Below are 12,916 nucleotides of genomic sequence, written 5' to 3' on the forward strand. Positions count from 1 at the left end.
GAGTTTAGAAGGAAAATAATGACCTGTACTCCTTTTTAGATATGTATAATTTGAGAGGCTGGCAGGAGAGCTAAGTGTATGTCGAACATTTGGAAAAGAGAACTGAAGCTCACTCAGAAATAAGCAGAATTGTCATTGTCATTTACTTAGACTCACTCATGTTTAACACATGTAGCTGGCTGGTTGTTTACTTCCAACTTCTGTTATAATCCTTACTATAAAAACCTATGTATTAACCTTATAAAAAGTTCAAATACATGAGAAAAACAAAAGGTAATCTGAAAATGTGTTGGTGATCTCCACATTGTTAAAAAATCACCAAAAATGTTTTTTTTATCATTTTAATAATAAATAAAATCTTTATCATTTTAAAAATGTAAAACCTTTCTAAAGACTCAGGACACCTAACATATGAGAACAAAAATGTGCAGTGTTTGGCAACTTTATTGTAAAATGTTTTGGATGGGGCAGCACCTGTGGCTCAGTGAGTAGGGCGCCACCGACCCCATATACCAAGGGTGGCATATTGGAACCCGGCCCCAGCCAAACTGCAACAAAAAAATAATCAGGCATCGTGGCAGGCACCTCTAGTCCCAGCCACTCGGGAGGCTGAGGCGTGAGAATTGCCTGAGCCTAAGAGCTGGAGGTTGGTGTGAGCTGTGATGCTACGGCACTCTACCAAGGGCAACAAAGTGAGACTCTGTCTCTAAAAACAAAAAAAAATGTTTAGGATGGAAAACATAAATTATAATATTCAAAAATAGATGTCATAGAAGTTCTTCCAAAGCATATCATTTCATTTGGATTTAAATACTGTCCTTTAAAAAAATGTCAAGAATGAAAAGAATACTGTCATTCCAAATTATGTTATGCCAAGATTAAAGAATGAGAGTATCAAGTTATTCAACTGAAATAATTCTAATATGCTAGTATGAGGAAATGAACTGAGAGACATCTTGTATCTGTCTTTAAGTATTAAAGTCTTTTAAATATTATACATCGCAATAAAGAAAAAATTGTAGTGTTGGATATTGAGATTGTTTTAATCTGAAGAAGACAATAATAAAGAACATTATTGTCATTTACAGTAAAGCCAGTTAAAATTTCTTTTTTTTTTTTAAGACAGAGCCTCAAGCTGTCGCCCTAGGTACCTGTGACATCACAGTTCATAGCAACCTCCAACTCCTGGGCTCAAGCGATTCTCCTACCTCCACCTCCCAAGTAACTGGGACTACAGGCGCCTGCCACAACACCTGGCTTATTTTTTGGGTGCAGCCGTCATTGTTGTTTGGCGGGCCCCGGGCTGGATTCGAACCTACCAGCTCAAGGGTATGTGGCTGGCGCTTTAGCCGCTTGAGCCACAGGTGCCAAGCCAACCCAGTTAACATTTCAAAGTTCAACTACAGTGAAGCCATTTGACATTGCAAAATAGACTATTGAAATTTTAATATTATTATTTAATATTTTTCATATGGTATTAGAGGAGTTTATAACCATTGTTTTAGAAAACATGCAACACTCACTATGTGTTAAAACTAATAGATTTTAAGATCAGCGTCTGTAGTTCAAGCAGCTAAGGCACCAGCCACATACACCAGAACTGGCGGGTTCTAATCCAGCCCAGCAATGACAACTACAACCAAAAAATAGCCAGGCGTTGTGGTGGGCACCTCTAGTCCCAGCTATATCAGAGGCTGAGGCAAGAGAATCGCTTAAGCCCAGGAGTTGGAGGTTGCTGTGAGCTGTGATGCTACAGCACTCTACCGAGGGCGACAGCTTGAAACTCTGTCTCAAAAAAAAAAAAAAAAAACTAATAGATTTATGGTTTTAGAAAACCATAAAGTATCTTTCTCATTTCTGTGGTATTTTCTGAGCATAGCACTTTTAATTTTATGGTCACTTTATACATTGAGAAATTGTGTATATGCCTCAGTGAATGATCAGTCTACATTTTTTTTAAAGGTTGTGTCTAGAGAAGGTATTTTCACACTGGTTTGTCTATTCAAGAACTTTATCAGGAGCTGAAGCAGTCAACGCATTGAGGCCTTTCTATTTTGCAGTACATCCAGATTTCTTTGGACAACACCCCAGAGAAAGGGTAAACATTTGTTTATTTTTTTAACCATTTGTATATATTTCTGTTCAGTGTGTTTACCTTGGTATAATATAATACATAGCGTTCTCAATGTACTCAGCCCTACTATGAAGCTAAATTATAGCTTTCCCATGAAGGCTATAACCCAACTATAGCATAAGACTATGAGGAAAGGGCCAAGGGAGGGGGGAGGTTAGGGTGGGTATTGGGTGGAGCATCTTAGAATGGGTACAGGCGAAACTTACTAAAGGCAGAATACAAATGTCTATATACAGTAACTAAGAAAATGCCATGAAGGCTACGTTGAACAGTTTGATGAAAGTATTTCAGATTGTATATGAAACCAGCACATTGTACCCCTTGATTGCACTAATGTACACAGCTATGATTTAACAATAAAAAATAAAAATAATAACATAGAGTTCTATAAATTTAGATTATTCTGTTGTGGTGCTATAATCCGTGCTTTGAACTGATTTGAAATATAGATACTGAAAATTAAAAATATAACCTTTTTAGGCTCAGTACCTGTGGCTCAAGCGGCTAAGGCACCAGCCATATACATCTGAGCTGGCGGGTTTGAATCCAGCCCGGCCCACCAAACAACAATGACAGCTGCAACCAAAAAATAGCCGGGAGTTGTGGCAGGTGTCTGTAAGTCCCAGCTACTTGGGAGGCGGAGGCAGGAGAATCGTTTGAGCCCAGGAATTGGAGGTCGCTGTGAGCTGTAATGCCACAGCATTCTACCCAGGGTGACAGCTTGAGCTTCTGTCTCAAAAAAAAATTTTTTTAAATAACCTTTTTAATGAAAGCTATCATTTTGGGGGCATAGTTAATAGAGCTGACATATAAACTTTTTGGAGTACCACTTATTAGTAATCTTATTTTTATACCAGTTTTTAAAGTAAAATTGGGGGTTCGAAAGAAAACTTAAGACTTCTGCTACTATGATCAGTCCTTTTTCTCTTCTTTACTTTAATCCACACATCTGCACACTGAGTCAATCCTTTTTAAAGGATGATCATATGAAAAATCACTTACGATAGATAGACTTAGGATTCTCAATACTCTTTTAACAATGGAATATACAGTGGTCAGCCCTTCCTATTCATGGGTTCTGTATCTGTGGAATCAACTAACCTCTGAATGAAAATATTCAGGAAATGGCGGCGCCTGTGGCTCAGTGAGTAAGGCGCCGGCCCCATATGCCGAGGGTGGCGGGTTCAAACCCAGCCCCAGCCAAACTGCATCCAAAAAATAGCCGGGCGTTGTGGCGGGTGCCTGTAGTCCCAGCTGCTTGGGAGGCTGAGGCAGGAGAATCACGGAAGCCCAAGAGTTAGAGGTTGCTGTGAGCCGTGTGACGCCACGGCATTCTACCCGAGGGCGGTACAGTGAGACTCTGTCTCTACAAAAAAAAAAAAAAAAGAAAAGAAAATATTCAGGAAAAACATTACGTCTGTACTGAACATGGACAGACTTTTTTCTTGTCATTATTCCCTAAACAATACCTTATAATTAGTATTTACTTAGCATTTATGTTGTATTAGGTATTAAAAGTAATCTAGAAATGATTTAGAGTATACCAGGGAATGTACATGGGTTATATGCAAATACTACATCATTTTATTCAGGGACTTGAACTTCTAAGGATTTTGATATCCATAGGAGGTCTGCAGGATAACTGTATATTATTGAGTATATTATTAATTCAGGTGCTTTGGAATTATTTCATTAGTTTTTATTTCATTAACACCTCGTTTAACATAAAAGGGAACTTAAAACTCTTGAAAATTACAACATTGTTTCTACTTACAATGGAAAATAAATCAATTTTGTTTTACACTAGGAAAATGTTCAGACTGTGATATTTGATATACATATGTTGACTATTCGAAGTTAGCACCTTCTAAGTAATCAGTAAATTAAATCAATAGTAAATTAAATCATTATCTTGGGGATATATTAATAATTTAAAGTTTTTAAATGCAACATACATGAAAAGATCAACCCTAGTTATAGTTGAATTTTTTCCTCCTCCACCAATGTATCTTTTAAAATTAAAACTTCTGTGTGCAGCTGGGACTCATGCCTATAGTCCCAGCTTCTCAGGAGGCTGAGGTGAGAGGATCACTTGAGCCCAGAAGTTTGCTTCCAGCCTGGGCAACATAGCAAGACTTCATCTCTAGAACAACAACAGAAAACACTTCTATGTGCTATAAAGTGTTAACTCAGCAAGTTTGGATTGCTTAAACCTTATACTTTCTGAAGAACAGTCCGTCTTCAGTACTGGCCCTTGACTGGCTCCTAGGAGATGAGCTCTTGGAATGTGTAGACTGACAGGAATGTTTTGTATGTCTGAGACCTTGGGCATGCCACATAGTTTATGTTAACAATGTGATTTATGTTGAATACCTGTTTTTGTATGTGAGGCCCTAGGCTGTACTACTATCAGTTTGACCTGGGAACAGGATAAGGGAGATGAGATTGAATAGCTAAAGTGAGTCACGTAAGTATTACATGCTTACTTCACTGACACCAATAAAACCCTGGACATCAAGACTTAGATGAGCTTTCTGGTTGGCAACACTTCTCATGTATTGTCACACACATTGTTGGGAGATTAAGCACCATCTGTAAAACTCCACTGTGAAGTGACAATTGAAAGCTTGCACCCAATCTTTCCTGAACTCTGATCTATGCATTTTTTCCCTTTGCTGATTTTAATCTGCATCATTTTGCTGTTATAAGCCATGGCTGTGAATAAGACAGTTTTTCTAAGTTCTGTGAATCTTTCTTAGCAAATCATTCAACCTGAGGGTGGTCTTGGTGACCCTTGACAGAAAGTGCCTAGAGTTCATTTGTTTTGTAAATTTGTACTTTCATTTTCTTTTTCATCTTGTACTTACTGATTGCCTACTATTTGCCAAGCCCTGGCACAAGCTGCTCCCTCTGCCTGAAGCATCCTATTCTCAGATTTCCCAAATGTAGATTATCCTTTACTTTCTCACTGAAGTGTCACCTGTCAGTGAAGCTCTCCCAGACTGCCCTATTGTAAATTGCCACACACATCCCCACCTTTCTTCCTACTTACATTCCTTCTCCCCCTAGTGTTTTTTTCCTATGTTCTATTTCCATATTTATTAGGCTTTTTCTTTTTTTTTTTTTTTTTAATTTGGCCGGGGCTGGGTTTGAACCCGCCACCTCCAGCATATGGGACCGGCGCCCTACCCGCTGAGCCACAGGCGCCGCCCTATTAGGCTTTTTCTTTATTTTTCTTCCCTTGCTAAAATGAAAGCTCCATGAAGGCAGCTGACTCTTCTTGTCATCACATGTTCCGTTCACTATTCCTTTCACTTGTACAGAACACACTTGCCCCTTTTCTAAGAGAAACAGACGGAAAGTCCTACCTAGTCATAGTCCATAGTATTGCATGAAATTTTTTTTTTTTTATAGTCAGAGTCTCATTTTATTGCCCTCATTAGAGTGCTGTGGCGTCACAGCTCACAGAAACCTCCAACTCCTGGGCTTACGCGATTCTCTTGCCACAGCCTCCTGAGTAGCTGGGACTATAGGCACCTGCCACAACGCCCGGCTATTTTTTTGTTGCAGTTTGGCCAGGGCCAGGTTCAAACCTGCCACCCTTGGTATATGGGTCTGGCGCCCTACCCATTGAGCAACAGGTGCCACCCATAGGGGGTATTTTTAATCCTCTTTAATTCAACTTTAAAATCTGCAAAACATTAATAGATTTAAAAGAATAAAAACTAAATACAAAGTTTAGTAAGAAGTCGCCCTCCTATTCCTAGTTCCTTTACCCCTCTCCTATTCATTTCCTGTAGATATCATTTCTATTCATTTCTGAATTATTCTTCCTTTGTTTTTTCTTGGCAAACATGTTTCATAGAAACATGTATCAAAAAGTAATTATGGAGATCTAGTCTTACACTTGCAGAAAATGTGTGGGACTTGCTTATGGGACTCATGGTTAAGAACATCATACGATAAAGTAAACAAACAAACGTAAGCAGTGGTTATTTTTTCTTTTTTTTTTTTTACTACCTTGATGTCTCATCCTAAACAGTGATTATTTCTAATTTCAAATTACACAAGGTGTGCCTGAAAAGAGACCTAGAAGGGGGCTGGGCACCACGGCTCAGGGCTGTGATCCTAGGACTTTGGGAAGCCAAGGTGGGAGGATAACTTGAGCCCAGGAGTTTGAGGTTGCAGTGAGCTGTGATGACACCACTGCATTCTAGCCAAATGTCTCAAAAAACAAACCAATAAAAAACCAAAGAGACCTAGCGTGATAGGAAACACAGTCATTATTTATGCCATTCTTCACAGAGGCTGTCCATTCACTGAAGGACATTTTCTTTTTTCACTTAATATGTCTTTGAAATCACTACATGTCAATCCATATATATCTTCTACATTACATTCTTTCTCTTCTTTTTTTTTTTCTTTTTGGTTTTGTAGTACTCCACTAACTGAATGTACCATAATGTATTCAAACATTTTCCTATGGATATGCAGTTAAAAGCCCTTTCTTTTTTTTTTTTTTTTTTTAATAGAGACAGAGTCTCACTGTACCGCCCTCGGGTAGAGTGCCGTGGCATCACACGGCTCACAGCAACCTCTAACTCTTGGGCTTACGCGATTCTCTTGCCTCAGCCTCCCGAGCAGCTGGGACTACAGGCGCCCGCCACAACGCCCGGCTATTTTTTGGTTGCAGTTTGGCCGGGGCTGGGTTTGAACCTGCCACCCTCGGCATATGGGGCCGGCGCCCTACTCACTGAGCCACAGGCGCCGCCCTAAAAGCCCTTTCTAAATAGATTAGCCTTTTGCTGTAAAATAAGTTATAAATGTTTTCTCTCAATTGCTTGTCTTTTGACCTTGTGTATGTGTATGTGTGGTTTTTATGTGTTTATTTAAAGTATTTTTAATTTTTTACATAAAAATATATCTCTGCTCTGTAATAGAGATTTTACACCTTTGAATATAATAAATACAATTGCATAATTACTTTCTTTTTCTTTTTTCTTTTTTTTTCTAAATAGGCCCAGGCAAGATTTGAACTTGCCACCACTGTTCTATAGGGCCAACACTCTAACCACTGAGCAACCACCCACCTTACCTAATTAGATGTATCAATCATTTATTGCTTTGGAATATTTAGTCATAGACATTTTGTACAACTAGGTTATAAATGAATTAAACTGTTTTTTTCTAATACTTATGTGATTACATTTTTTTGCAACTCATTTATGTGTAGTTCATTTTGTTCCTTATTGTAAATTTGGATCCAGGTGTTTGTTTATTTGTTTGTTTGAGACAAAGTCTCACTATGTTACCCTTGGTAGAGTGCTGTGGCATCACAGCTCACAACAACCTCAAACTCTCAGACTTAAGCGATTCTCTTGCCTCAGACTCCCAGGTAGCTAGGACTACAGACGCCCGCCACAACGCCTGGCTGTTTTTTAATTGCAGTTGTCATTGTTGTTTAGCAGGCCTGGGCCAGGTTCAAACCCGCCAGCCCCAGTATATGTGGCATCAGCCTAATCACTGAGCTACAAATGCCAAGCCAGTGGATCCAGTTTAATCTTTTACCAAAGAACTATGGAATTCTAACATTTTTAATACTCTCAATTTAATACTCACAATAATGGGTTGGAAAAGCCAAATACAATTTTTCGTGTTTCTTGTTCTATTTTATGTGTAAATACCCTTCATATATTTTTCCAGGAAGTCAATGAAAATTCTCTCAAGAGATTAAGTGTCTACTTAGAAAACCTCCAGAAGCCAGGCTTCAAGTCTTTGAAACCAACTCAGCTTACATTTTATGTAAGAGGAACAGACCAGAATTCCTCTGATGGCCACGAACCCTTTAGTACTTCTGGTATGTTTTTTATTTCTACTGTGTCCCTTGAGAGCTTCATGTTAAATGTGTTCATTAATTTTAACATGGCCAGAATACCTTTGAAGCTTTGGTCATAGCAAAATAATATCATTTAATTGATTATTTTCTTAGAATTAGATTCTGTTCCTACTTGCATGCGTTTGAACAAGCCATTTTTTATGTTTAAACTTTTTGTCTGTGAAACTGAAGTGTTCTTATTTGTCCCATTCACTGTTGTTTTAAATGTTAAACACTATGGACAAAGGTCTATGCAATTTATATTTCTAAAAACTACAGCTTGCATTTTCTTATTTAGTCCTCAAAATACCCTCATAGTATTTGCCTAATTGTAACTTGGTGATGTGTAGTGCCTTTCTCAAGACCATAAAAATAGAACATAAGTCTTGAACCCAGGTCTTTTAACTCCAACCTCATGCTGTGTCTAAAATCTAATGAATCCTAATGGACGTATTTCCTTTCAGTACCTTTTGTCACTGTTTTAACCATGATCCAATAATACTTAAAATTGAGGACCGATATTTAGGTAAAGATCATTAAAGGGCTGTCACTTCTCTAAATATATATACTTTTGATGATCCTTGAAGAAATGACTTTATTTTTAGACTGAACTTAAAACAGTTTAAAGATTTAGGCTGGGTGTCCATGCTCAGTGGTTAGAGTGCTGTCCACATGCTCCGCGGCTGGTGGGTTCGAACCGCCCAGGGCCTGCTAAACAACAATGACGACAACAACAACAAAAAATAGCCCGTCATTGTGGTGGGCGCCTGTAGTCCCAGCCACTTGGAGGCTGAGGCACAAGGATCTCTTTACAGTAAGCTATGATCATACCACTGCACTGTTCTCAACCTGGCTGACAGAGCAAGATCCTATCTCTAAAGAGAAAAGAAAAAAAGAAAGAAAATGTGCTATGATTTTTTGGAAACAAACTATTATGAACAGAATTCGATAAGTGTTTGAGACCTAGGATCTGTTTCTAGCTCTGCCAGTGACTAGCCATTTGAACTTAACTTCTGGGCCTTCATTTGTTAAAATGAAAAATTTGAGGTATAGTATGGAGGCCACTCACTCTGAAGATCTCAAACTTACACCTAATGTTCACAAGGCTCTCAGAACTTCCCATGGTAAGAGAAGAGCTTAATCTAAAAAGCTCTAAAATAGGCCGGGCACGGTGGCTCGCACCGGTAAGCCTAGCACTCTGGGAGGCCAAGGTGGGTGGATTGCTTGAGTTCACGAGTTTAAGACCAGCCTGAGCAAAAGCAAGAAACTTGCTAAAAACAGAAAAACTGAGGCAAGAGGATGAGCCCAAATTGCAGTTTGCTGTGAGCTATGACGGCATGGCACTTTACCCAGGGCAATAGCTTGAGACTGTCTCAAAAAAAGTAAATAAGATAAACAAAAAGTAAAGAAATGCTAAAATAGTATGTTTATTTTGAAGACAGCTTCCTACCAGTCTCTCTAGGGACTAGTATTTCTATCTTTTGCTCTCCGTACTTGAATATGGGAGATCGGGAATCATAAATTCCTTTTTTTGGCACTTTTTTCATCCTCATCTGATTTAGAACATTATTAAAAATAGTCTTTATTCCTCATTATTCATAGTTAAAAAGTAAACTCATAGCTCTTTTGTGAGGGAATAGCTATATTGAAGAATGTGGTTAAATAATAATTATGATAATCACTCTAAATGATTATTTATTTTAATCATTACAAATTTGCTGTTCTTAGCCATGAGAGTCTGACAAGCAAGTGAGATACGTTGTTTTCTAGTGTAAAACCAAATGCTCATAAATAGTTTTTAACAGATATACATATGTACCTATTACTTGTGATCAAGAGTAGCCCAGGAATTAAAGAAAATCCTACTTAAACATAGTGTTCTAATTGGGTTTCATCATTGCTATAGGAGAACAAATAGAATTTATAAAGATAAATTACATCCTTTATAGTTTTTAAAATTAAAATATTATCAATCTTTTTTTATTTTTATGTTTTGGGGAAGTCAAGCTTATTTGTATAGTTACAACTACTATTTCTAAAACTACCATCAGCAGGATTTATCTTAAATATTGAACATACATATAGCTAAAGAGAAAACAGAATTTGAGGAAACTTAGAATGTTTTAAACACAGCCGACTAAGAACAGAGCTGATACTAGAACTAATGTTCTCATTCCTAGTTCAGTGCTTTTATTTTTTATAACACGTGATCTATTCTTACCTTAAAATATTGTTGTTAATTCTTTTTACCTTTGTTTTTATGATAAAGATTGGCCCTCTGACAAAGATTTAAAACATTTTTATTTCTTTAGCATTTTTATTTGATTATAAAATTAAAATCAAGTAGATTTTTAATTTTATTTCTAGAAAACTAGAAATCACTAATCAACTTTTCCTTGATAATTAAGATGATAATAAAAAAATGTTTATTAGTGATTTCATTACTGAAATTTCATGAGTCATTTTGCATTATTAATACATTGAATCCTTAAAGGCCTAAATTATTTCTTCAGCTCTGCATCTTTTTAGTTAGAATAAGTTTTAAAACAAGTTGAAGATTTACTAAGAGCTTCCCGTGAATTAATGCTGAAACAAATAGCTAGAGCCAGCTCTGATTTCTGAGTAAAAACAGAAATCCTTTACTTTCAATTCATGGTCAACTTTGAATCATTCATTAAACAAAAGTAGGTTGTAACCAGCACAGTGGTGCTCTTCTGTAGTTCCAACTACTCAGGGAGATGAGGCAAGAGTTATCATTAAGCTAAGGAGTTTGAGGACAGCCTAGGTAACAAAGCATAAGAATCTGTCTCTAAAAAAAAAAAAAAAAAAGTTATAGAAAAAGTTAAATTAGAAATGGGAGAAAATATACAATATATATGGCAAAAAGATAGTGTTAATATATAAAAACTTTCCTACAAATCAAAAGAAAACAGAGTATTTCCATTACTATAATAAACAAAGATAATAGATAGTTAAGGAAATAATGCATAAAATAGTATACAAGTATATAAAAATGTATGGCGGCACCTGTGGCTCCATGGATAGGACGCCAGCCCCATATGATGAGAGTTGTGGGTTTGAACCTGGCCCCAGCCAGCTAAAACAGCAATGAGAATTGCAGCAAAAAATAGCCAGGCATTGTGGCAGGCACCTGTAGTCTCAGCTAGTCAGGAGACTGAGGCAAGAGAATCGCATAAGCCCAAGAGTTGGAGGTTGCTGTGAGTGAGCTATAACACTACAGCACTCTACCGAGGGTAACGTAATGAGACTCTGTCTCAAAAAAAATAAGTAAAATAAGTAAATTCAAATGTAGAGCCTCAGTATTCAAATGCAAACTGAACTAATTAGGTACTATTTTTTGCCCATTAATTTCTTTTTTTACCAATAATAGGATTCTCTCCCCAAAGCTGCAAAATTCTCCTCCAAACATTTCTTAATATTCATGTAACAAAATACTTATACCCCCTTAATTAATATTTTGAAATTAAAAAAATAAAATGAAATAAATGTATCTTAAAGAATCAGTAAAAGATATGTATGGTCTGGTACAAACAGGCCTTTTACTGTCGAGCAGCCCTTCCATTGGATTAAATCATTGATGGACTTGATAAATTAAGATAGAAAGTAAGATTCAATACCGTGAAGGCTATGTTAACCAGTTAGATGAAAATATTTCAAATTGTATATAAAACCAGCACATTGTGCCTCACAATTGCATTAATGTACACAGCTATGATTTAATAATAATAATAATAATAAAAAGTGAGATTAATTCCTTTACTTTGCTCTCTAAGGATGAGCTGTTTCTTCTTAACCTCTAATGCAATAATTTGGGTTTTTCTTTCTTCCTTCACTGGCTATAATAATTCATCTGCCAGTAGTTCTCACATCACCATCAAATGATTCAACTAAAAAACCTTTCTTAGTTTTCATATTATGGATTCCATTCTGTGGCAAATAAAATATGTATCCCTGAATATGATATTAAATTGTGATACCTGTCAGCAGTTGCAAAGACAAAAAATATGTACTTCAGCCTTAAGTGGTGAAAAATTAAAAGCAATTTATGTGCCCATCACTATTGGAAGTGTTAAATAAATTACACTGTATTCATTAAATACACTGGTGTATGTACTGGTAAAAAGAATGAGGTTGATGTATAGATACAGATATGGAATGTCACCAAAGTTAAGTAACAAAAGCAAGTTCAAAATAATATATTTAGAATGATATCATTTATATTTTTAAAAGAAATAATTCAAACTATATGTGATTATATATATCATATATAACGCACACACAGAGATGCACATAGACAAAAAAGGTATAAAGCAATGAGGAGAAAACTTCCTGTGATGAAGGAAATGTTATACATTTGCACCATCTAATATAGTAGGCACTAGCCTCATATGGCTATTGAAATCTTGAAATGTGGCCAATGTGACCATGCAACTGAATTTTAAATTTTATTTTAATCAATTTAATTTTAAATAGCTACATGTGGCTAATAGCTACCATATTAGATAGTGTAGGTCTGAAAGAATATGTACCAGTTACTGATTGTATCTAGTAAAGGTTGAAGTTGTATACCTATTAACAGGAGAGTTTTGCTATTGTTACATTTTACAATAAGCATGTACTTATATAATACTTGTGTCATTTTCAAAACGAATTAAAAGACATTTTGAAAGGGGGAAAAAGTCAGGATATTGTCATAAAAAAGTACTTGGCTTGGCAGCGCCCATAGCACAGTGGTTACAGCACCGACCACATGCACCAAGGGTAGCTGGTTCAAACCTAGACCGGACCAGCTAAACATCATTGACAACCGCAACAAAAAAATAACCGGGCATTGTGGTGGGCACGTGTAGTCCCAGCTACTTGGAAGGCTGAGGAAAGAGAATCAC

At 36.7% G+C, this 12,916-nt stretch overlaps 1 protein-coding gene across 6 annotated transcripts in view; it reads left to right on the forward strand.

The window, feature by feature from the left end:
• Positions 1–12,916, forward strand: part of TCAIM (T cell activation inhibitor, mitochondrial) — a 61,295-nt gene that overhangs the window by 13,894 nt on the left and 34,485 nt on the right. For all 6 annotated transcript variants that reach the window (XM_053599211.1, XM_053599214.1, XM_053599212.1 and 3 more), the window contains exons 3-4: positions 1,963–2,098; positions 7,838–7,991. In XM_053599211.1, the coding sequence (XP_053455186.1) occupies positions 1,963–2,098; positions 7,838–7,991 (290 nt within the window). The remainder of the gene's footprint in view (positions 1–1,962; positions 2,099–7,837; positions 7,992–12,916) is intronic.

Source organism: Nycticebus coucang, chromosome 8 (genome assembly GCF_027406575.1).
Source record: "Nycticebus coucang isolate mNycCou1 chromosome 8, mNycCou1.pri, whole genome shotgun sequence".
In the NCBI taxonomy this organism is placed as follows: domain Eukaryota; kingdom Metazoa; phylum Chordata; class Mammalia; order Primates; family Lorisidae; genus Nycticebus; species Nycticebus coucang.